The 26963-nt window shown below is 38.0% G+C and overlaps 1 protein-coding gene across 10 annotated transcripts in view; it reads right to left on the minus strand.

The window, feature by feature from the left end:
- TFEC (transcription factor EC) overlaps positions 1–26963 on the minus strand; it is a 668004-nt gene that overhangs the window by 23952 nt on the left and 617089 nt on the right. For 9 of the 10 annotated variants that reach the window (XR_009520665.1, XM_060020780.1, XM_060020772.1 and 6 more), the window contains one exon: positions 14408–14494. The exons of the other annotated variant lie outside the window; for it this stretch is intronic. Coding sequence is in view for 8 of the 9 variants with exons in the window: in XM_060020780.1 (XP_059876763.1) it covers positions 14408–14494 (87 nt within the window). In the remaining variant the exon portion in view is untranslated. The remainder of the gene's footprint in view (positions 1–14407; positions 14495–26963) is intronic. 10 annotated transcript variants of the gene reach the window in all.

A 26963-nucleotide genomic window follows, 5' to 3' on the forward strand; every position in this document is an offset into this window, starting at 1 on the left:
AGTAAGTAAAATGATTTTGTTCACAGATGATATGATCCTATATTTAGAAAATCATGAGGCTACACACACACACACACACACACACACATACACACACACACACACACAAGTATGAAAGCTAATAACTGAATTCAAAGTTGCAGGATACAAAATCAACATGCAAAATATGTTGCATCTTTACACACTAACAAAGAACAATCTGAAAAGGATATTAAGAAGTCAATTCCATTCACAATAACATCAAAAAGAATAAAATATTTGGTAATAAATTTACCCAAGGAGGAAAAGACTTAGACACTGAAAACTAAAAAACATTGCTTAAAGAAATTAAAGAAGATATAAATAAATGGAAAGATATCCCATGTTTTTTGATGAGAAGACTTAATATTGTTAAGATGACAGTTCTACCCAGAGCAATCTACAGATGCGATCCAAACCCTACTAAAATCCTAACAGTGGTTTTTGCAGAAATAGAAAAACCCATATTAAAACTCATATGGAATCTCAAAGGACCCTGAATAGCAAAAACAATCTTGAAAGAGAACGAAGTTGGAGGACTCAAATTTTCATATTTCAAAGCTCACTACAAAGCAACAATAATCAAAACAGTGTGGTACTGACATGAAGACAGACATAGAGAGTGGAATAGAGAGCCCAGAAATTAGTCCTCAAATATATGGTCAAATGAGTTTTGACAAGAGTGCCAAGACCAAGACAGTTTTTTCAACAAACAATCTTGAGAAACTAGATAGCCATATGCAGAAGGTGAGGTTGGATTCTTACACCATAAACAAAAATTTCTCAAAATGGATCAACGACTTAAACATAAGAGTTAAGGCTATAACACTCCTAGAAGAAAAGATGAGGGAAAATCTTCATGATATTGGGTTTGGTGATGATTTTTTGGATGTGATAGCAAAATTACAGGCAACAACAACAACCAAAACAGATAAATTGGACTTCATCAAAATTTAAAACTTTTGTACATCAAAGGACACTACCAAGTGAGTGAAAGGACAACTCACAAAATGGGAGAAATTACTTGCAAATCACATATCTGTTCAGAGATTAATATCTAGACTACATAAAATAAACTCATATGACTCACAAAAACAACAACAAAAGCAATCTAATTTAAAAAATGAGCAAAGAACTTGAATAGACGTTTCTCTGAAAAAGATACACAAATGACCAATAAGGACATTGAAAGATACTCAACATCATTAGTCATTAGGGAAATATAAATCAATACCACAATGTTTTACAACTTCACACTCATTAAGATGACTATTATTAAAAGAAAGGAGGGCTTCCCTGGTGGCACAGTGGTTGAGAGTCTGCCTGCCAATGCAGGGGACACGGGTTCATGTCCCGGTCTGGGAAGATCCCACATGCCGCAGAGAGCTAGGCCCGTGAGCCATGGCCACTGAGCCTGCGCGTCCGGAGCCTTTGCTCCGCAAAGGGAGAGGCCACAATAGTGAGAGGCCCGTGTACCGCAAAAAAAAAAAAAAAAAAAAAAGAAAGGAAAACATGTTGGTGAGGCTATGGAAAAAATATTACCCTTGTTTATTGCCACTGAGAATGTGAAATGATGCAGCCACTGTGGAAAACAGTATGACAGTTCTTCCAAAGTTAAACATACAATTAGCATATGACCAACAATTTCTCACCTCTAGGTATATACCAGTAAGAGTTGAAAGCAGATACTCAAACAGATATTTGCACACCAATGTCCACAGAAGCATTAAAGAGCCAAACGGTAGAAACAATCCAAATGCCCATCAATAGATGAATGGATAAGTAAAACGTGGTATATACATATAATGGGATATTATTCAGCCATAAAAGGTAATGAAGTACGGATACATGTTACAACATGTATGAATCTTGAAAACATTATGCTAAGTGAAATAAGCCGATAGAAAAGGACAAATATTGTATGATTCCACTTACATGAGGTACCTAGAATAGTCAAATTTATGCAGGAAGAAAGGAGAATAGAGGTTACTAAGGGCTGGAGGTAAGGGAAAATGGGAAGTTATTGTTTAATGGGTTCAGGGTTTCTGTTTGGAAGAATGAAAAAGCTCTGGGAATGTATAGCAGTAATGGTTGCACAACAATGTGAATCTATGTTATGCCACTGAATTGTACACTTTAAAATGTTTATAATAGCAAATTTTATGTTATACATGTTTTACCACAATAAAAAAGATAATAACAGAGATTACCTATAATAATTTTCCAATGACTGTGAATGCTTAGGAAAAATACATAAATTTCTAGAAAAGTATTATTTGGTAGAACTTACTACACAAGTAATTAATAGTCTTGAATAGTCGTATGATTACTGAAGAAATCAAAACAAGCTTTAAACATATTACACAAGAAAATATCTGGACTAGACAGTTTTATGGGCAAAACTGTCACATTTTCAAGAAACATACCATCTCAATTTTGTACAAACATTTCCAGACAATAGAGACAAGAGAAAATATGTTCCAATTCATTGAGACTGAAACCATATGAAAACATTATTAGAAACAAATATTATAGACCCATTTCATTCATTCTATAAATCTTAAGCAAAATATTATTAGTAATTTTAATTCAAGAGAATATAAACAAGGTAACTTACCATAATCAAGTTGGATTTCCCATAAATATATTTTATGACGTTAAAAAAGAAAAATAAACTCTATGATCATCTCAATAGATTTTTAAAAAAGTATCTGATAAAATTCAATCCCATTTATTATAAAATTCTTAGTTTGTGAGAGGACAATAACTTTCAATAATAGAAAAATATAGCTTTGCCAGTGTTTAAAATCAGTGTTTCCCTATGAGAAAATAAAATCTGTGTCCAAAATTATTGTACAAATATTCATACAACCATTTACTCTCAGGCCAAATACAGTAAAGGGCAGCATAAATGATCTGACCTAAATTCCACATATGTTTTTTCTGTTTTGCCCTCTTCCCTCTCCATGTACTAGGTCCAATCTATTACCCAGTTATGACATTTTTTTCTTTTAAATCATTAGTCAGTTTAAATTGTCTTCCCTATCCTCGTATCTCAAGATCCTCAGGGCCTTCAGCCTAAGATATGTCCCTCCCTCCAATAGCCCTCCATCCCTCTCAGTTAGTTTCCAACTGCTCCTCTCAAACCAACTCATGTTTTAGAAAATACAACTTTCTTCTGATCTCTCCCAGCTCAAAAACCTAAAATTTAAACCTCTCCCCTTTAACTCATATATTAAGTTCAAACCCTTGTGTCCAGCTTTCAAAATCTCATTAAATGGCCCCACATTATCTGGTCAACATTATTTCCCACTACCCTCAAGTTCTGAAAGATTTCTCATCACCACATACACATATGTAGACTATGTCACAGCTTGTAAAAATAGATCTCCCACTCCAGTGGGAGGGAAGAGGCAAGAAGATAGAATGTTGCCAAACGGAACCTATGAATCCACATATGGAGAATTTTTAAAAGATAATAAGATACAAGCAATATCATAATATATATATGCAACATCATAGATAGTTGAGTATTTATTATACACCAGATATTCAGATAAGCATGTTTCACAGTAATAACAAAAAACAGCTTCTCAGGTAATCTTTATAATAACTTTGTGAGTGAAGTCTCATAGTTCCCATTTTAAATATAAATAATTAAAACTCTGAAAAATTAAGTACTTATCTCAAGATCATACAGTTGTAATAAATAAAAGACTTGAGATTAAAACCTAGGTCCGTCTAACACAGAGGCTGGATTCTTTACTACCTATCCTATTGTGGAAGGGCTCTTGCCTTAACACTTTTAATGGTAAGAAGTGTTTTGAAAACTCAAAAAAGTTGGAGGCCATTGGAGAATATTTTTCTCAGTTTTATTCTTTCCCACTGCTATTTTCTGCACCTCAAATGTCCTCACGCTTTCTTTAAGTATCAAACTACAACCTACTCTCTAAGGCTCAACTTAAGGTCCAAACATCTCCAACACTTTCTCTACGGCAACCTGGCTTAATTTTTTTCTTCACCAAAACACTATAGTATGAGGAAACTTGACCACAAATTCAATAATTTAATTCATTTTTATTGTTTTACCCCTCTTCATTTATATTCACTCAGCAAGGGAGAGGGTACTATAGTACCCAGGAACACTCATCATGTTTCTGAAAACTGATTATGTAAAACCCTGAGAATTTCCTGGAGATACACACATGTGCATTTGTGTATATGCATACATACATATAATATGCATATATGTATATTACATATGGGTGTGTGTGGTGTGTGTGTGATGTATCTATCCCCCAGATAATCTCATTATAAATACAAAAAAGGATATAAAATCATATATATATATATATACATATATTTCCAGACAATTTTTCAGTATAGAGACTAAAAGAAGAAAAACTTCTAAACTCATACATAGATGTGTATGTGTGATGTCTATATATCTATATCTATATCAAATATTTAGTGTGAGTTTCATGGGAAAGTGAGGGGATTTTGAGTTGTTTGGACCCTCTATTTTGCTTTTCTCTGAAGACATTTACTGTGAATGCAAAATGGCAAAATTGAGCTTGATACTGTTAGATAGAATAATTGTAGGCATAGAAAGAAGATAAACTTCAGGAATAAAGAGTGAACACTGTAGGAGAGCATATATCACACAATGTAAGCATACATAAAAACTGGCATTTAAGAGAATATTTTCTTTCCTTTTGTGTATTTATTCTTTCTTCTAGTTTACCTTTAAACATAGTAAACTAGATTTTTCCAGTTTTAGGACATGTACAATTGATCTCCCCCTAACTTTATTTTATTTGCTGAAGCAGGGCTATGAGGTTTGAATGATAAACATTGAAAAGAGAAATCCCACTGAGTTATTTTTTTTTTTCGTTCTATTATAAGTGAATAAAAATAATCTTTTGGGCGGGAGTGGGAGATTCCTGTCCTTGACCAGCTGGTTCATAAAGCAAATAGAAAAGATAAAATACAAAACAGAGAATGGTAACATAATAAATGCTTTTGCATCATACACTTTATATATATATAATCTGTTTAGTACCAAATGTAAACGCTGCAACAAATAATTAGTAGAACCTTCACTTTTTGATAAAAAGGTCACAATATAACATTATTTTTAACAATTGTTTAACTAAATAGACTATAAAAATATTTTTACTGTAGCCAAAGCATTAAAAACTATCTTCTAAGTAAATAAGCTTGTCAGTACAGCAGACTATATGTTACACTTTTCAATGCTCAACTTCTACATACCTTATTTTATTGACTATTAGTTTATAAAGTTTAAATTCAGTATTTAAGGTGGTTTCATCTCCAAACATTGAAAGAATTCCAAAATGCACTTGCTCACCAGTTTTAACTTTGAAGTGTCTATAACCTTCACAATAGCAATGGTTTTCTCTTTCTCCTTCATCATTTTCTTTTCCTTACACTTGCAAGCAATAACTGGGAGAGCTGTGCAGAAACTCCTAAGGTGAACTTTGGTTCTTCCTTGGACTTTAAGTCTAATCTGCTCTAGATTGTGATTGACAAAAGCTTGCTTGTTGGTGTTCTGTAGTCCTTTCAAGTTCCAACCAAGCACAGGGGGTTGTTAATATTTACTCAGTCCTTGTCTCTGAAATAGTCTTGAACTATAACAGTATACTGAGATTGTCAAACGCCACCAGCATTTACAGACACTTGATTGAAAAATACCCATCTATGATAAAAGAAATGAGTTACTGTGCACAACCACATCTCTGAAAGGGAGAGGTGAAACTAAGACTAAAGGGTAGAAATTATAGGGAGACAGATTTAAACTCAGAGGCTAAACAATCCTTTGGCTGGAATGTGACAGAGGATCGGATCAGGCTAAGGTCCCTTGAGATTCTAAGATTCTACAATTCTATGAAATGGCTTCCTTCTGAGGTTGCTAGCACAGCAGAGTGGGTAAGATTGTGCATTTGGTGTCATACAGGATTGGATACAAACCCCTCTCTTGACATTCACTAACTATATGAACTTGAGTGAGTTACTGAACTTCTCTAAGCCTCTTTCCTCATTTGTAAAATGATAATCCATAATAATAGTCTCTATCTCATATGTTTGTTGTGGTGATTAAATTTTCATGAAAAGTGTTTTGCACAATCCTTGTCACATAGCAAGTACCCAAGGCATAGTAGCTGTTATTATTGTTGTTATCCTTATTGCTGCTGATTTTAGCCATTAAAAAATTTCCTAAATGGTAATGTATAATGGGAACAATTTTTTAAAATATTGTGTGTGAATTTTAAAGTATTTATTTCATATGTATTTGCTGAGCACCTATGATGTGCTAGACATTTGTGCTGGGTACTGAGAATAAAATAATGAACAGGTCACTCTTTTAGGCTTTAGGGACACAGCAGTGAACAAGACAGACAAGATCACCAGTCCAGGAGTTTACATTTTAAGGGTGGGAGCACACAATAAATAGGTAAATAAAATAAAACACAAGATAATTTTTGTAACTCTAATCCTAAGTGTCCCAGGGAATTAAATAAGATATTGATTTAGGAAGTGTGGGATGGGGTCTTCCAAATAGGGTGATTGTGGAAGACCTCTCTGACAAGTTGATATGGACTAAAGATCTGAGGCATAAAGAGATGGTCATGCAAAGATCTGGGACAAAATCATTCCAAGCCCAAAAAAGGAAATTCCATGGTCCTAAAATGATAATATGCATGTCATATTCAAGGAGTAGGAAGAAGGCTATCAAGACCAGAGCCTAAAGTTACAGGGAAGTGCTGACTATGGTAAAGGGTCCTGGTTATATTCTGAGGATTTCAGGAAGTTAACAGAATGCTCAGCAGTCAGAGAAACAGGATCTGAGTTTTGCTATGTGAAGATCGTTCTGGCTGCTCTGTGATCAACAGCCGTACGGGGGAAAGAAGTAGCAGAGAGCTTAGTTCTGAAGTTCAAGTGAGAGATGATCATAGCCTGGAAAAGGGTTTTACTAGAGGAGCTGATAAGCTGTGAGATTCAGGAAATCTGGGATGCAGAGTAGGAGGGCATACTGGTAAATGTGGTTGTGTGGAAGTAAGAGAGAGAAGAAGAATTACTTTTTTTGGAGGGTGTTGGTTCTAGATGGATAAGGAGGGGGACAAAAACTTCTTTTCAGTCAGATTAGGTTTGAGATGTCTGTTGGAAGCACAAAAGATGTTAGGGTAGCAGTAAGACATACGAATCTAGCATTAGGGGAGACAGCTAGGCTGGAGAAGGGTTGAGATCACCAACAGAATGTATAGATATGTGAGAAAAGAGGACTGAAGTCTAAGCCTGGGAACACTTTAGCATGTAGATGTCTATTAGAAGAGAAAGAACCAGTAAGGTGGGTGAAAAGCCAAAAAATATGGCGCTACAGAATCCCAGATAATACTTCAAGAAGGAGGGAGTGGTCAACCATGGCTACTGCCACAGAGAAACCAAGCCTGGTGAGAATGGAGAATTTACTATTGGCTTTGGTACTGGTTGGTTTTAAGAGCTCTTTGAGAATTGTAAGGGCTACAGCTGTATTGGAGAGTAGTTTGGATGGGAGGTAAGGAAATGGAAGCAGAGAGAGTTCTGAGGGGTAGGAAGTCAGGAAATGATGTGGTAGCTGGAGAGGAACTGCATTCAAAGGGAGTTGTTTGATTTGGCTTTATTTGGGGGGAATCTTAGTAAAGACAAGTGTAATGCTGATATTTATAATTCAATACATCAGAATAGACCGATGATATAGGAGGAGTTGCTATTTAGAGGGAGAGTGCTTGAGAAGGTAAGAATTTGTGAGATCTAGGACACAAGTAGTTGGGCTGGCTTCAGATTATGAGCTGGGACAATTCTATTCTAACAGAAGGGATGGCAGAGAAAATCAAAACAGATGCAGGTGGTCTTATAGAATTTGTGATGCAAAGCTAACAAGTAAGTTCTAACCTGATTGCATATATTTTCTCTCTGAAGTATGTTGTGAAAGAGAAATCAGCTAGAAAATGGAGAATGGATGGGGAATGGTGGAGATTTGAGAAGAGAAGAGAGAGTATAATGTTGTCTTAATTAATGAGAATTTTCACCAAGGAATAGCTGTAGTATTGTCTGGTAGTAGCAAAAGCCCCTATGAAATTTTGGTGATGTATTGGAGGCGAGTACTACGAGCAATGTGGTAAAATTTTATCCATTCAGCTACCCAGGTGAAGATGTGGAGTAAGATGAAAAATAAGTTTAATCAGGGTTGGGCTTTTGTTAGGAGAATCAAATGAAGAAAAATGGGTATATGCTAAGAGTGTTCGCAAGAGAAATGGTTATAGTACTTGACCAAGAATAGGTTAAAAAAGAAATTGTCAAAATGTCATGAGTGAGGGGCCGGGGCAGCCCACCCCACATCCCCGTCCCCACTGCCTACGAGGGCCAGCGAGGGCTCTGGGTGAGTGTGGCCATGGAGGGTTCTCCGGAATCAGGGCCCAGAGGTCCACGGGACCCAATCCTGGGCTTTGAAAAGAGCACAGCACATCTGGCACTGACCTGGAGCACCATGCCATGCTTCCCCCAGTGTCAGCTGGAGGACCCAGAGTACAGCCAGTTGGAGTACAAAGGTGAGCAGGGTGGGGCTGTATGCTGGGCACCACAGGGTGACCCACAGAGGCTGGTGTTCGGCCCAAACCAAAGGCTGGCCTCAGACAACCCGTCTGGTGGACTGCAGTTTGCCAACACATAACGAAGAAAAGATTGGTTCAAAGAGGGAAAAGGCTGACAGGACCCCCAACCCCACACGACCACACCCCCGGCCACAGATGGTAGAGCAAATTACGCCCTGGATGGAGGGGCAGACGAACAGCGATCCAGCTCACCAAGCTGAGCTCTATGCAGCCCTGGCCTTGTCCTGCCCTTCCTGGAGGTCTCAGAGAGATAGAGACGGAGGAAGGAGAAGGGGGCCAGTTATTGCATACACTGGCCGCTTTCATTTTCCAAGATGGAGGAAATCCTCACCATATTAATGGCATGGAAAAAAGAAAGAAGAGGTATCCAACGGCAGAGGAAAGAGTCCAATGGACCTGATTCTCTGCACAGAGAATGCTGAAGGTGACCCCCTCTGCCCCCAAAAGAAAACAGAACAAAACAGAACAAAACCCGTCAGGAAGCTCAGTTTGATTGCAGGGTAGAAACTTCATCGACACTACAGAAATCGGTTGCCTTTCTGTACACTCACAACAAACTATCTGAATGAGGAAGGAAGAAGAGAACCCTGTGGACAATGACGGTAACAACACAAAAAAAATACCTAGGAGTCCATCTAACCCATGACCTACAAGACCCATAACTCAGAAAACTGGATGAGAGACATACCAATGAAAGAAAATGAAAATGATACACACAAAACATGGAAAGACAGGTGGTGCTCATGGATCGCAAAAGTCCGTCTTGTGGAAATGATTCCACACCCCCAAGGCAATCCAGAGATGCAATGCCATTCCTTTCAAAATACCCACGGATTTTCTCAGACAAGTACAACCAAGAATTCCAAAATGCGTCTGGAAACACAAAAGAACCTAGAGAGTGTCAATACGCTCTTCAGACAGAAGCACAGACTTCGGACTTCCCACACTGCCTGATTTCCAACTAGCCTGCCAACCTGCCATCATCAAGACATCATGGTATAGGCACACAAGACATCCACATAGATCCATGGAGGAGAAAGGAGAGGCCAGAAAGAAAGCCACGCTTATGTGTCTATTCGTCTCTGACAAAGGAGGTGAGAAGGTCCCGAGGGGATATGATAGCCTGCGCAATGAATGGTGTTGGGGAAACAGGACCGCTCCATGCACAAGCATCACAATGGATTCCTTTCTCGTGCCACCTACAACAAGAAACTCACACCAAATCGACTACTGCAACGTACAACCTGAAGCCAGGCCAGGCCTAGAAGAAACCCATAGGTACTGCGTTCTTGGACCTCAGTCTTGGAACCATGTTTGTGGATTGGTGTCCCCAAGCAAGGGAAAGAGAAGCACAATAAACCCAGTTGGGGCTCCAGGTGACTGAAAAGGTTTTCAACAGCACAGGCAAGCGTATGCATGACGAAAGAGGCAGTGGACCGAATGTGAGAAAACACTGATTTGCAAATGTTGTATCTGAGAATGGCGATCATCTGGAAAACAGACTGAGAAGTCGCACAACACAAGCCTTTGAGACACAAAAACCCTAACCTGACGCTTAACCCTAATAATGTGTGTGTGTAATTATTTGCACTGATAGTTATTTTATACTCAATATACCTAGATTATGTATAGTAAACATATTCTATATCAAAAAAGATGTCATGAGTGAGAAATAATAGCTCTTGAGAAAAACAGTGGTAGAGTCAATTGATTTGGAGTCTCCAGAAGCTTGAGCAATTGGTGAAGTAAGAACATTAGACTAGGTGCACTGAAAAACAGAATGTAATGGTCAAAAAGTATGAAATAAAAATGTTATAGGATAGAGAAATACATAATAACAAGATCTAAGATATCATCATGTGAAGGGATGGCTGGATAGGAAGGAGAAAAATACCATTGACACCAAGGAGACTGAGAAACTGAGAGGTTAAGGTATTGACGAAAACACAGCTGATTTCACTGAATGTTTCTTGCACTTTGGGTCTTTTCAGTCCAATTTACAAAATTGTTGCAGTAAGAACGAATTGACAGTTGCCTAGTTCTCTTGGTCAAATAGAAATTGAGAGGTAACTTCTGCTTAATTATTCTGAGTCTAGTCACTAATCACTCAATATTCATTTCTGGGTCAGAAATACCTGGGCTAAATTGATCTGTGAAAACCTTGAACTATTCCATTCAATCTGGGGAAATGTGAAGGACCACCACAAGTGGATCCTTAGCAGCTTCCAAGCTTTCCACCAACAGAAGTTAGAACATGATTTTTAATTAAGCCTATATGCAGTGGTCCTGGGATAAATCTACACTCAAGGTTTTCTGCTTAAGTCACAGCAAAAGAACCCCAAAGTGACTAACAGCACAATCAGTAGACTGCCCCTAAGATTTTGCAATTTCTGTGAGAACTACAGAAAATATGTAAAATACTCAGCAACGTGCCTGTGACATAGTAGGTGAGACATTAAGAAAAATTATTATTATTGATAAATATCCTCACTTTTGAAGCTTACCATTATGGGCATCTGTTGTTTCAGCCTCTCTAGAATTCATTTACATTTATTTTGGTAACAACTCCTGCTCTCCTGGTTCTCACTCTTAACCTAGATAATTTGTTTTGTGGAGCTGCCTGATTCACAGCTCTAGCGTGGGCCCAAGACCCAGAAAAATTAGCTGACAGTTAGATATATGACAGAACTTGCTCCACAAGGAATTAGCCCAGAGATTGAACTGGAACTAAGCGGGAAAGGCAGCTCTCCTCTTAAGTTTTTAAGCTTGACTTAATGTATCCACCAGGATGCATTTGGTTATGACAATCAGAAAATCCTGACACAATTAGCTTATAAAATAAAGGAAAAAAATCTTACTTAATGTGTGAGATCCATAGGTAAAGAATTCTCCAGGGGCATATAAGCAGTATTTCTTTGCATTCCGTTTGGATTTTCCTCTCCCTTTGTTTCTTTAGTTTTTCCTCAGTTTATTTACCTTCTGGGCAATAAAATGACTACATAAGTCACATTGTCTTACAATATCATGGAGAGGCAAAACCTTCTCTTTCTTGGGTCTCCTTTAAAGGCTAAAGTAAATTCTAGAAGACCACAGGAACCTGCTCAACTTGCCAGAATTGCAACACAAGCTCATTCTTAAAACAATCTCTGGCCAGGGAAACAGGGTCACCAGGGTTGGCTTAAATTAATCAGAAACTTCCTCTTCCTTGTGAAGGAGTGGATGTCTGAAAAAAAACTGGGTTAGCAAGGAAGAATTGTGTGCATAGCTAGGAATAAGCTGTGATAGTGTCTGCTCAACAGCTGAGAATAAGGCCAGTACAGAACAAAGGCAAAGTTATGGAGGGATGTTCACATACAATATTACTTAGGAATTTGTGGATGACATGAGCCAACAAATTCCTTTCATACTTAAGCCCCATATTAGCCAGGTTCTATCATCTACAACCAAAAGTTCACTAGCTAAAATGCTTACTCAAAGCATTCCTCTGAATCTAACAGGTCTTTATTTTTATCCACATGAACTATAAATATCCTTCAGAATTTCCTATCTCTGTTCTACCACCTATTCTTATACATTCTTTTTTTCTGACTTCTTGCCTTTTCTTATGTTGTTCTCTCAACTTGTTATACTTTGCTGCCTTCATGTCTACCTCTTAAAATCTTAACCTTCCTTTATATCTCAAATATCATCTTTTCCTAAAGCATTCCAAAAATATCTCAATTTCGCATGGTTTCTACTTTAGTCAAACTCCAGGGCAACTCTCTGACTAGCATTTAAAAAAATTATATATATATATATATATATATATATATATATATATATATATATATATGCCATCTACCAAGATTTAATATAAAAATAGCTTTGGCAATAAATATTTTCAATTATTCTCATAATGCAGAAGAAGAAAGTGAAATAAAGAGAAGTGACTTGCACAATACCTAGATGACAACTTGGGTTAATACCAAGATCCATATTCTTTCCCTCCCTGTCTCTCAGGTGTGCCTCACTGCACTGCCTCACTATCATGTTGCCTCTTGATATGTGAATTGTGTCTCACTCAACTTTTAGTTTCCTATAGTGCACGTATTGTGCTTTGCATATAATATATTGAATAAATATTTGGTCAGTTGAACTGCTTGGGGTTATATCTTGATCTGGATTTATCAATGATTATTGATTGGCCAACAGCAGATACTTCTTTATATAAGTACAAATAGGCCAGTAGTATCTATCTTTTACATTCTGTATATCAAAAGCAAATTCCCAATACTCACTGTCACCAGTTTGCATGGAATAAGCAATCTATGCAACCTCTACAAAACAAGTAAGATAATTTGACAAAGAGAATGTTTCAATATACAATTTCAATGAAATAAGTACCACATACAAGGAAGAGAAGATTGCAGGAAATTAATATCATTTCCTCAGACCCAGAAGTTGAATACTAGTTAAGAAAATAGTAACCTCATGCTGTTGAATTAGATGGGGAAACTTAGCATTAATAACATTTATATAGATAATTTGTTAGATTTCCTATAAATATGCTGCTAAAAACCTGAAGAGAGAAGAGGTAGAAAGAATTGTCACTTCATTCTAAAAAACGAACGAACAAACAGGCAAAAAACAAACAAAAAAAATCCACCAAAAAAACCTTCAAAAAAAAACCTAGATTTTAAACCTCATTTGATCTTTGTCTAATAGTGGTATTAATGACTTGTTATAAAGTGGAGGTCCTTTGTACGAGAGAAAAGGAGGAAAGAGATAATTCTCCTTTTTGTAGTCTATTTGGGAATTAATAAAGAAAAGAGGGATGCTTTGTCTAATTTTTTTCTTAAAGTTTTAAATGTAAAATGTCCATTGTTAATATTAATACAACTTAGCCCACTGATTTACTGATGAACAGTATCTAGTCAGAATTCACTTTCTTTAAATGAAATGTTTAACAATTAAATCACAATCTTTCATATTTTTTCTCATGTTTTCTCAAAGGTCTAAAACCATAAACAAACCAACAACAACCCTTCAAACTGTATAGAAAGAGCTTGCACACCCTTTACAGATTCATTTCTAGAGATTAATAAATGAACAATGAGAAGGCAACAGTAATCAAATAGGAGATAAGATAACTCTTCACTGCATATTATTCCAGGAATTTGTGATTTCAACACAGAAATCTGTCTACATGCCTTAAAGTAGTGTGAGGCTCTTCTAGCTTTCTTCAGTTCATCTTTAACCTTTGGTTATTGGCTCACAAGTAAAGTTATATTTTTGTTGTTATAATTTTTTTCTTTCCTCTATAAGGTGTAGAGCCTCTGAATCTGATAGCTGTTAGTCATGGTAAAATAGTTAAAATTTAGCCATGAACTTATGAGGGTATTATGATATGTTGTGCTTCAAACGGAAATCTGAAGATTTCACAGAAAATGCTATAGCAGACTAGATATATAATTAGATGGTGTTTATAGAGATTAGGTAGGTAAGTAGATAGATAGATAGACAGATAGAATAGTACACGTCCTATTATCTTCCTCAATAAAATTATGTATCTTTTTTTCTGCCCCAATAAATATTTTTTAATATTTATCTATCTTGTACCTGTTTCAAAAGTGCAGAAGAAAACACCACTTATTAATCAAATGAAATTTCTTGTCTTATCATCATATGCTATTATTGATTTTAATCTCATTGACCTCCTCAGGTCTGGAAACACTTACTGTTCTTTGCATTAGCAGAGGAGAGTCTGTTCCTTCCTCTTTAAAACTCGATTCCGTACCGATTATATCCTCAATAACGTCCTCCATCTAGCAAAATATAATACATTTAGAATATTGTGCATAATGATAAAAGTTGCACGTCAGTCTGAGTTCAGAGAGAAAAATTTTAGCAATCTTTAAAAGTTTTTTTAGAATATTTAGATTATATGTGTATCAAAACGCAGAATATTTTAGAACTTAAAATGAAGTAATCCTGACACTCTGATCTGTGTTGCTTTTCCTTGCATTAGCTTACGCCAGCTGGCAGGTGATGGCTGGGCAAATCACCCTGGGTTAGTCCTTTGGAAATTAGTATCTGCATAAATAGAGTGATTATCATGAATACCTTGAGCCAGAGCTCATATACTTAGCTTGTAGAGAGATGACTTCCTACAAACTTTATTTTTCTTTTAAAATGTTTTGATAGGGGGCTTCCCTGGTGGCGCAGCAGTTGAGAGTCCGCCTGCCGATGCAGGGGACATGGGTTCGTGCCCCGGGCAGGGAAGATCCCACATGCCGCGGAGCGGCTGGGCCCGTGAGCCACGGCCGCTAAGCCTGCACGTCTGGAGCCTGTGCTCCACAACGGGAGAGGCCACAACAGTGAGAGGTCCGCGTACCACAAAAAAATAAAAACAAACACACACACACATACACACACACGTGGCCATTGGGTACCATATTCCAGAGTGTGGCTCTAGGCCCTGTTCTGGACTTTAGATGTTATTCCATGTGCACTGAGAGATCTCTAAAGGATCTAGGAAAATAAATATACATGTTTTCTTTCTTTTGGTTAGTCCACTTTCTGAAAGTTTTCAAGTATATTATTGATTGTTACCAAACTCAAATTTTAATTTCATGACATTTTTCTTATTACTACTCCACCATTAAATGGACAACAAATTTGTATTGAACAGATGTGAAGAAAACCTGAGGGAAGAAGGATGCTAAACACAATTCATGGTAAGTGGTTTACTTTGGAGCATTTCTGATAGTTTCAATAAAAATTACACATGTCATTTGTCCCTTTTCTTTCTGGAAGCTTACATCATAAATTACTCAGTCTCCTGCATCTCTCATTTTTTCCTCTTACCTATAAACATACTCAGGTTTCTTCTATTCCAGAAGGAAACCCTTCTTTCCTACATGTCAAAGTTCATCCTCCTTGGAGACTCTACTTTTGCCTCTAACACTTCTATCCATAATTTCTGTCATCCACCTACATGACTATCTTTTCCCCTAATTTGTTGGAGTTGCTGTCTCTTCCATTATTCTAAATTGACTTTAAAATCTAAACCAAAACTTTGCTTCACAGCTTCCAGGAATCTTCATAATTAATCACCTTGGAATCCAGTTGCTACTTTAAGAAAGACAACAAACACATCATTTTATATCAGATGAAACAGAATGAACAGATTAGACAAAAGAAGAATTACAAATCAGCAGAATAAGCGTCCTCAAAGTGATAAATGAAGATGATGAAATACAAAGGAAGAACACAATATTTTTACTAAAATAAAAATGGAAATAATAGTTATGGAAAGAATGAGGCTCAAGGACAAAGGAAAAGATTATAAGAAAAGGTCTACAAAAGACTAAGAATCAAGCTTTTCAACAACCCTGGGTGCAAGAAAACAATGGGATAACATTTGAAGTGTTAAAGGTAAAGAATTTTGAACCTAGACATTTATAACCAATAAAATATCCTTTAAGTGTGTGCATGAAATAAAGCTTTTCTTAGACATAAAAACTCAGAAGTTTTAGGGCAAAAAGACCTTCGGAAAACACTCTTTCAGGAAGTACACTAGTCAGATAATAAATAAAACTATGAAATCAATACAAAATATAAGAATGAGGAAGTAACAGTAAAATGTTTGTGGTCTAAATAAGAAGAATGTATGTGTGTGTATTCATTCTAAAAATATCAATTCAGAAAGATAGGTGAGAACAAGAAGGAGAAGACCATACTCAGATAGACTTTTACTTAAGGGTATGACATAGATATTGTTAAACAATGACATAGATAAAGAAGAAATATAGCTATGTGTCTTAAGTTAGGTGTAACCAAAAAGAGAGAGAGAGAAATTTAACCTATCCAATAGAGGATAGAAAAAAAGATGGCAAATAAGGAAACAGAAAGCATAGTAATTTAAAAAAAACGTGAAAAAGGTAAGTATTAAATCCTAATGGTAAAATAATTACAAGAATGTAAATGAGTTAACATAGTGCTCAAGAAATTATCATTCAAATTGGATTTTTCAAAGGTATTGTAATACTTTGTCTATAAGGGACACATTTAAAATAAAACAATAGAGAAAGCAGAAAATAAAGTGCAAAGATGAACAACAAAAATGACCAAAAGGAAAGCAACAGTAACAATGTTAATATTAGACCATATAAAATTCAAGATCAAATGTTAAAGCAAAAATAATAAAAAAATAATACCAAGTAACCATGAAACCTAAAAAACCTAAAAAACTCTGTAGCAACAGCTGTCAGAAATCTATGAAAAATAAATTCAATTGTAGTTGAATATTTTAGCTCACCACTCTCAAAGTCATAAATCTGAATTTAGCCTTCTCTTCACCTATTCTCTAGACCATGCCTGAGTCCTATCACCTTCTAGTCTATACCACTCCATTTCTGAAATTTTAAATTCAATTATCTCACTCATCAAATGCAATATTCCATTTAGATCCAATTTAGACCCCCTATGGCAAATCAACTGAACAATTTTCATTATGACTCTCTATGCTTTTACGCTATTATCTTTCTGCCCAACCACCCCTAACTCCCCAGGAGTTCTCTCTCTCTACTTCCTGTTAACTCTGAATTCAAAGTAGAATGGTTCTTGCTCACCATCTTACTGAAATTCCTTTTGTTGCTATTTTCTTTGACTGCTTGACTGATAAATTCAATAGATATTTATCAGTCCTTATTTTACTAGACTCAGTCACTACATTTGAGTGTGTGGGTCATTTCCTCCTTCTTTAAACAGGTTCCTTCAGTGGCACCACACTAGTTATCTTTTTACTTTACCTTTACAGTCCTTTTCCTCTGACCACCCCTTAAATGTGGGTGATCTCCTCAATCCCACCCTTGGTTTCCTACTCTCCTCATTGTTTTCATGTTCTTCAGGAGCTTTCTTCCTCATTCAAATTTTCAAGTTCTACCCATAGGCTGACAACTCTTAAATCTCTTCCTCCAGTCTAGATTACTCCTCCTCAAGACAAACTTGGATATCTAGCTGTTACCAGCATCTCCACATTGTGGTCTCACAGATACCTCAGTTCTAACATGTTCTAATATAAGGCCTCATCATCTCTCATTGTACTATAGAAATAACCTCCCCACTGGTCGCTCCCTCCCTCCAGGTTTCTTCTTCTACATAGTTGACAGAGTGATATTAAAGTCAAATCTGATTATGTCGCCCTAGCCCTTACATTTAAGCCTTTCAAGGATTTGAAATTACTTAACATGGAGCACCAGCCTTTCTGTGATTTGTCTATTACCTGCTTCTCTAGTGTGACCTTTTGTCATCACCTCATGCTGTTTCCTATTCTTTGCTCATGCTATTTTACTTGGCTAAATTGCCCCACTAGCCATTTTCCTCTAAGTCTACTTGACATACTTCTGAAGCAGAACAGCACTTCTGCACTTCTACATATACCATAGCCTTTTCTACATAATAGTATAAGTATTTGCTTCCTTTTTTTTCTCTTCCCTTCAACTTAGAGTTCTTGCAGAGTACAGAAGATAAGAAAAACAAGACAAGGAATAATTAAAATATAGCATGTGCTGTAAAAATGCCACGATAAGAGCAATTTTTATCCACATGATATAGGTGTTACTATGAAAACTCAGAGAATAGGTACCTAATCCACACAGAATACCCCCAGGGAAAGAAGAAACCTGAGACGAATTTTGAAGAGTCAGTCAGAATTATCCAGATAAATGGAGATTGAATGAGTAGTTGGTAAAGAAAGGATATAAGGAAGAACCTGGCCGCTGTGAAAATCACTAGTGAACCATATGGCTGAAGAACACAGTACCATGCAGATGTGTAATGATAAGTCTGGGTAGGGTAGCAAGGGTTAAGTGTGGAAGAGTCCTGTGTGCCGTGAGTACAAATTTGAATTTTATCTTGGAAAGACCCATGCTATAAAATGCTTATTTGACTTTATATCTGATTGTCTTGGAGCGCTTTAATCACCTAATTATTCCTAATTCCAACCCCCAAATCCTAAATCTATGGATGCTCTCATAGATTTTTTCTGTGGTAGCTATGATTTCTGGGGTCTTTGAATTAATGAAATGTTCCGTGATGTCACAGGAGGACAAGCATAGAAGAAAGAAACACAAAAATATGGCAACAGCCACCAAATCCTGAGCAATCTCACTGCCCTCGTGTTAGAAACTTCAAAAAATGTAAGCATCAGAGTGACATCACCAAGATGGCAACATAGTTAGCTCCTGAATTCACTCACCATCATGAGAAGAACAATTAACATCTATTCAGAAACAAGACACCACTAAGAGAATCCTAGAGCACGGGGGTGAGGCTGAAATACCCACTGAACCTCAGAGATCAAGGCAGACTGCATCAGAAGGTGAGAGAAGCAGCTACACATTGACCACATTGACCCTCCCCTAGGACAGTGCAACACTGTGCAGAGAGGTCTTCTCTGAGCCACTGGTTCGTCCAGAGGGAAAAGAGAACCCAGGGTGGACAACCAATCTCCTTCAACATTGTGGGCTGCTCTGTGGGAGACCCTACTTTGATCTCGCACTACGGTAATTGCAGAGGAATCTATGGGGCCCAGCCACTGGGAATCTGTGACAGAGAAGCAGGGAGGGGCTTGCAACAATCAACACACAGATCTTGGCAGACAGTTCATATCTGCAGTGCCTGTGTAGTAAATCCAACCAGCGACATCGTTGGTCTGCAGAACCAAATCAGGGGTACACTTTTACCAGGTAACTTGGGGGGAGGGGGCACAGATCTGACTGATTCAGATCCTCAAGGAGTTTTATCAGACCTAGAGCCCATTTGTCCACACCCAGTCAAGGTGCTGAGTCATGGCCCCACCCACAGTGAAAAGTACTTTCCAGCCCCATCTGAACAGAAGAGCTAGTGACAACTCCTGGAAGTTGTGTGGCACAGTGGGGCTTGAGTCAAGAGGCAGGTGGACAGGCAGAGCAGATCACCCACAGAGCAAAGCCAGTACCAGTCATGGGGTCTTCCCATGCTATGCACAGGCAGGAAGATTAATTCATAGCCAAGGGTAGCTCTTGGCATCTCTCAAACTGAGAACCTCCTTGGAAAATTGAGAATAGTCTGGAAGGCTATTCCTCTGGCCCCAACTGATCAGAAGGGCTAGCAAAAATACCTGAAAGTTTTGCAGCACAGCAGCACTCAAGCTGAGCAAAGGGCAGACAGAACTGATAGTCTGGAGAGCAAAGCCAGCAGCCCTGTTCAGCCAAGGAGCTTGGGTGTGGGTCAGCTTGAGTTAAGACAACAAAGAGCTTTACTTGTTTTAGAGCAGCTTCTGCAACTGTGTCTGGGCAGAGAATCTAATTCATAGTCTTGCTCATCATTGAATACAGCCTTCAGCCCATCCAACAAGGAAACCTAACCCAGAACACATGGGAAGTTGCATAGCTCATTCAACAGTCCCACATACAGTGGCACTTGAACAGAGAGCACAGCCATGGCTTCCCCTATCTGCAGAGCAAACTCAGTGGCCTCATCTGACCAGGGTATTCAGTGCATACTCAGGCCTTATTCAGGCCTCCAAACAATGAACTGCACAGGCCCTGGGCCCTAACCTACTTCCCTGCTAGCACAGGGAAGCTAATTCATAGCCCCCACTGCTACATCCAGTCCCAACCATCTAGTAAGCCTGATCAGAGAATTCAGGCAACTGTGGAGCCCATTCTACAGCCTCACTTGAATAAGAAACAAAGCCAACAGTCCTATCCAACTGCTCTCAGCTAGTGGCACAACCCCCAATCCCTGTCTTCAGAGTTCTAACAGTTGCCTCACCCAAATATATCATAGTATCAGGCTCCACCTGCCCGAAGGCATTAGTGGCAGACACACCCAGAAACCCAAAGTGAGCAGACTGATGAAGAACTGTCTCTGGCAAAGCAAACCTGTAAAGTCTGCAAGAGGAGCCCTGTTACTCAAATGCACAGATACCAACATAAGGAATTAAGGATCATAAAAAATCAGGTAAATATGACACCACCAAAGGAAACTAATTAAACTCCAATAACTGACCCTAAAGAAATGGAGATCTATGAACTGTCAGATAAAGAATTCAGAATAATCCTTTTAAGGAAGTTTAGTGACCTACATGAAAACACAGACAGATAACTAAACAAAATTAAGAAATAGAATAATCTATTATTAATAACCCAAAAAGTATAAATTTTAACAGCAATAACCTAAAGTGTGATGGGGAGAAGAAGTAAAAGTGTAAAGAATACAAATTCTATTGAAGTTAAGTTGCTATCAATTTAAAATAGGGTGTTATAAGTTTAAGTTATTTTATGTAAGCCTCATGATAACCACAGGAAAATCTTATAGTATTGTAATTACGCAAAAGAACTCAATAAAGAAGTCAAAGCATATTGATACCAAAAGGCAGAACACAAAAAATGATAGCAGGATAAGAAACAGGGAATGATGGAGCTACAAAATAACCAGAAAACAACTAAAAAGATTTTATTGTAGTGAGCCCTTTTCTATCAGTAATTACTTTAAATATAAATGAATTAAATTCTCCAATTCAAAGACATAGTATGGATGAATGGATTAAAAATAGAAGATCCAAAATGTGCTGTCTACAGGAGACTCACTTTCACCTTAAAGACACAAATAGACTGAGAGTGAAGGGATGGAAAACGACATTTCAAGCAGTGGTAACCAAAAGAAAGCAGGGGTAGACAGCTTATATTGCTTACATCAGACAAAACAGACTAAACTAAAAATGGTAAAAAGAGACAAAGAAGGTCATTATATAATGATACAGGGGTCAATGCATCAAAAAGATGTAACTATTTATGAGTCCAACATCACAGCACCTAAGTATATAAAGAAAAAACTAACAGAGCTAAAGAGAAAAATAAATGGTATAGTTACTATAAACAATAATAGTTGAAGACTTTTTTACCCCACTCTCAACAATGGATAGATCATCCACACAGAGAATCAATAAGGAAACAGTGGATTTGATCAACACTATAGATTTCCTGGACCTAAAAGATACATAAAGAACATTCTATCCATTGACAGCAGAATACACATGTGTACTCTCAAGTATACATGTGACATTTTCTAGGATAGACCATATGTTAGACCACAAAACAAGTCTTAACAAATTCAAGAAGAGTGGAATAATACTAAGTGTCTTTGCTAATCACAATGGCATGAAACTAGAAATCAACAAGAGGAAACTAGAAAATTCACAAACACATTGAAATTACACAACACTCTCCTGAACATTCAATGGATCAAAGAGGAAATTAAAAGGGAAATTAAAAAGTTTATTAAGACAAACAAAAATAGAGACACGACAACCCAGAACTTACGGGATACAGCAAAAGCAGGCCTCAAAGGCATTATGCTAAGTGAAGGAAGTCAGACAAAGAAAGACAAATACTGCATGATCTCACTTATATGTGGAAACTAAAGCAAAAACAAACACAAAAAAACCTCGTAGAAAAAGAGATCAGAGGGGCTTCCTTGGTGGCGCAGTGGTTGAGAGTCCACCTGCCAATGCAGGGGACAGGGGTTCGTGCCCCGGTCCGGGAAGATCCCACATGCCGCGGAGCAGCTAGGCCCGTGAGTCATGGCTGCTGAGCCTGCGCGTCCGGAGTCTGTGCTCCACAATGGGAGAGGCCACAACAGTGAGAGGCCAGCGTACCGCAAAAAAAAAAAAAAAAAAAAGAGATCAGAGGACCTTCAAGATGGCGGAAGAGTAAGACTCGGAGATCACCTTCCCATAAATACATCAGAAATACATCTACACGTGGAAAAACTCCCACAGAACACCTACTGAACGGTGGCAGAAGACCTCAGACCTCCCAAAAGGCAAGAAACTCCCCACGTACCTGGGTAGGGCAAAAGAAAAAAGAAAAAACAGAGACAAAAGAACAGGGACGGGACTTGCACCAGGGGAGGGAGCTGTGAAGGAGGAAAGGTTTCCACACACTAGGAAGCCCCTTCGCGGGCAGAGACTGCGGGGGGGCGGAGCGGGGAAGCTTCAGAGCCACGGAGGAGAGTGCAGCCACCGGGGTGCGGAGGGCAAAATGGAGAGATTCCTGCACAGAAGATCGGAGCCGACCAGCACTCACCAGCCCGAGAGGCTTGTCTGCGCATGAGACACTCAGGCTGCTGCTGCCGCCACCAAGAAGCCTGTGTGCGAGCACAGGTCACTATCCCCACCTCCCCTCCCGGGAGCCTCTGCAGCCTGCCACTGCCAGGATCCAGTGATCCAGGGACAACTTCTCCGGGAGAACACACAGCGCACCTCAGGACGGTGCAACGTCCTGCCGGCCTCTGCCGCCGCAGGCTCGCCCCGTACTCCGTACCCCTCCCTCACCCCGGCTTGAGTGAGCCAGGGCCCCGGAATCAGTGGTTCCTTTAACCCCATCTTGTCTGAGCGATGAACAGACGCCCTCAGGCGAAATACACGCAGAGGCAGGCCCAAATCCAAAGCTGAAACCTGGGAGCTGTGAGAACAAAGAAAAGAAAGGGAAATTTCACCCAGCAGCCTCAGAAGCAGTGGATTAAATCTTCACAATCAACTTGATGTACCCTGCATCTGTGGAATACATGAATAGACAACGAATCATCCCAAATTGAGGAGGGGGACTTAGGGAGCAATGATATATATATGTATATTTCCCTTTTTCTCTTTTTCTGAGTATGTCTATGCTTCTGTGTGTGATTTTTTCTGTATAGCTTTGCTTTTACCATTTGTCCTAGGGTTCTGTCTTGCCTTTTTTTTTTTTTACTGCTTAAAAATTTTTTTCTCTAAATAATTATTTTTTATTTTAATACGTTTATTTTATTTTACTTTATCGTCTTTCTTTCTTTCTTTCTTTTCTCCCTTTTATTCTGTGCCATGTGGAGGACAGGCTCTTGGTGCTCCAAACAGGCATCAGGACTCTGCCACTGAGATGGGAGAGCCAAGTTCAGGACACTGGTCCACAACAGACCTCCCAGCTCCATGTAATATCAAACAGTGAAAATCTCCCAGAGATCCCCATCTCAATGCCAAGACCCAACTCCAGTCAACGACCAGCAAGCTGGAGTGCAGGACACCCTATGCCAAACAACTAGCAAGAAAGGAACACAACCCCACCCATTAGCACAGAGGCCGCCTAAAATCATAATAAGGCCACAGATACCCCAAAACACACCCACCAGACATGGACCTGCCTACCAGAAAGACAAGATCCAGCCTCATCCCACAGAACACAGGCATTAGTCCCCTCCACCATGAAGCCTACACAACCCACTGAACCAAACTTAGCCACTGGGGATAGATACCAAAAACAATGGAAACTACAAACCTGCAGCCTGCGATAAGGAGACCCCAAACACAGTAAGTTAAGCAAAATGAGAAGACAGAGAAACACACAGCAGATGAAGGAGCAAGGCAAAAACACACCAGACCTAAAAAATGAAGAGGAAATAGGCAGTCTACCTGAAAAAGAATTCAGAATAATGATAGTAAAGATGATCCAAAATCTTGGAAATAGAATGTAGAAAATACAAGAAATGTTTAACAAGGACCTAGAAGAACTACAGAGCAAACAAACAGTGATGAACAACACAATAAATGAAATAAAAAATTCTCTAGAAGGGATCAATACCAGAAAAACTGAGGCAGAAGAACAGATAAGTGACCTGGAAGATAAAATAGTGGAAGTAACTACTGCAGAGAGGAATAAAGAAAAAAGAATGAAAAGAATTGAAGACAGTCTCAGAGACCTCTGGGACAACATTAAACACACCAACATTCGAATTATAGGGGTCCCAGAAGAAGAAGAGAAAAAGAAAGGGACTGAGAAAATATTTGAAGAGATTATAGTTGAAAACTTCCCTAACATGGGGAAGGAAATAGTTAATCAAGTCCAGGAAGCACAGAGAGTCCCATACAGGATAAATCCAAGGAGAAACATGCCAAGACATATATTAATCAAACTATCAAAAATTAAATACAAAAAATAAATATTAAAACCAGCAGGGGAAAAACAACAAGTAACACATAAGGGAATCCCCATAAGGTTAACAGCTGATCTTTCAGCAGAAGCTCTGCAAACCAGAAGGGACTGGCAGGTCATATTTAAAGTGATGAAAGAGAAAAACCTACAACCAAGATTACTCTACCCAGCAAGGGTCTCATTCAGATCTGATGGAGAAATTAAAAGCTTTACAGACAAGCAAAAGCTAAGAGAATTCAAAAGCACCAAATCAGCTCTACAACAAGTGCTAAAGGAACTTCTCTAAGTGGGAAACACAAGAGAAGAAAAGGACCTACAAAAAAACACCCCAAACAATTAAGAAAATGGTAATAGGAACATACATATCCATAATTACTGTAAACGTGAATGGATTAAATGTTCCAACCAAAAGACACAGGCTTGCTGAATGGAAACAAAAACAAGACCCATATATATGCTGTCTGCAAGAGACCCACTTCAGACCTAGGGACACATACAGACTGAAAGTGAGGGAATGGAAAAAGATATTCCATGCAAATGGAAATCAAAAGAAAGCTGGAGTAGCAATTCTCATATCAGACAAAATAGACTTTAAAACAAAGACTATTACAAGAGGCAAAGAAGGACACTACATAATGATCAAGGGATCAATCCAAGAAAAAGATATAACAATTGTAAATATTTATGCACCCAACAGAGGAGCACCTCAATACATAAGGAAATTACTAACAGCCTAAAAGGGGAAATTAACACAATCATAGTAGGGGACTTTAACACCCCACTTTGACCAACACACAGATCATCCAAAATAAAAATAAATAAGGAAACACAAGCTTTAAATGATACATCAAACAAGATGGACTTAATTGATATTTATAGGACATTCCATCCAAAAACAACAGAATACACATTCTTCTCAAGTGCTCATGGAACATTCTCCAGGATAGATCATATCTTGGGTCACAAATAAAGCCTTGGTAAATTTAAGAAAATTGAAATCGTATCAAGTATCTTTTCTGACCACAACACTATGAGACTAGATATCAATTACAGGAAAAAATTTGTAAGAAATACAAACACATGGAGGGTAAACAACACACTACTTAATAACCAAGAGATCACTGAAGAAATCAAAAGGAAATCAAAAAATACCTAGAAGCAAATGACAATAAATAGAGGGAACTTAACTCAACATAACAAAGGCCATATATGACAAACGCACAGCTAACATTGTACTCAATGGTGAAAAACTGAAACCATTTCCAGTAAGATCAGGAACAAGACAAGGTTGCCCACTCTCACCACTATTATTCACCATAGTTTTTGAAGTTTTAGCCACAGCAATCAGAGAAGAAAAACAAATAAAAGGAATCCAAATTGGAAAAGAAGAAGTAAAGCTGTCACTGTTTGCAGATGACATAATACTATAAATAGAGAATCCTAAAGATGCTACCAGAAAACTACTAGAGCTAATCAATGAATTTGGTAAAGTAGCAGGATACACAATGAATGTACAGAAATCTCTTGCATGCCTCTACACTAATGATGAAAAATCTGAAAGAGAAATTAAGGAAATACTCCTATTTACCATTGCAACATGAAGAATAAAATACCTAAGAATAAATCTACTTAAGAAGACAAAAAACCTGTATGCAGAAAACTATAAGACACTGATGCAAGAAATTAAAGATGATACAAACGGATGGAGAGATATACCATGTTCTTGGATTGGAAGAATTAACATTGTGAAAATGGCTCTACTACCCAAAGCAGTCTACAGATTCAATGCAATCCCTATCAAACTACCACTGGCATTTTTCACAGAACTAGAACCAAAAATTTCACAATTTGTATGGAAACACAAAAGACCCCGAGTAGCCAAAGCAGTCTTGTGAAAGAAAAATGGAGCTGGAAGACTCAGGCTCCCTGACTTCAGACTATACTACAAAGCTACAGTAATCAAGACAGTATGGTACTGGCACAAAAACAGAAATATAGATCAATGGAACAGGATAGAAAGCCCAGAGATAAACCCACGCACATATGGTCACCTTATCTTTGATAAAGGAGACAAGAATATATAGTGGAATAAAAGACAGCCTCTTCAATAAGTGGTGCTGGGAAAACTGGACAGCTACATGTAAAACAATGAAATTAGAACTCTCCCTAACACCATACACAAAATTAAACTCAAAATGGATTAAAGACCTAAATGTAAGGCCAGACACCATCAAACTCTTAGAGGAAAACATAGGCAGAACACTCTATGACATAAATCACA

Source organism: Delphinus delphis, chromosome 9, assembly GCF_949987515.2.
Source record: "Delphinus delphis chromosome 9, mDelDel1.2, whole genome shotgun sequence".
Classification (NCBI taxonomy): domain Eukaryota; kingdom Metazoa; phylum Chordata; class Mammalia; order Artiodactyla; family Delphinidae; genus Delphinus; species Delphinus delphis.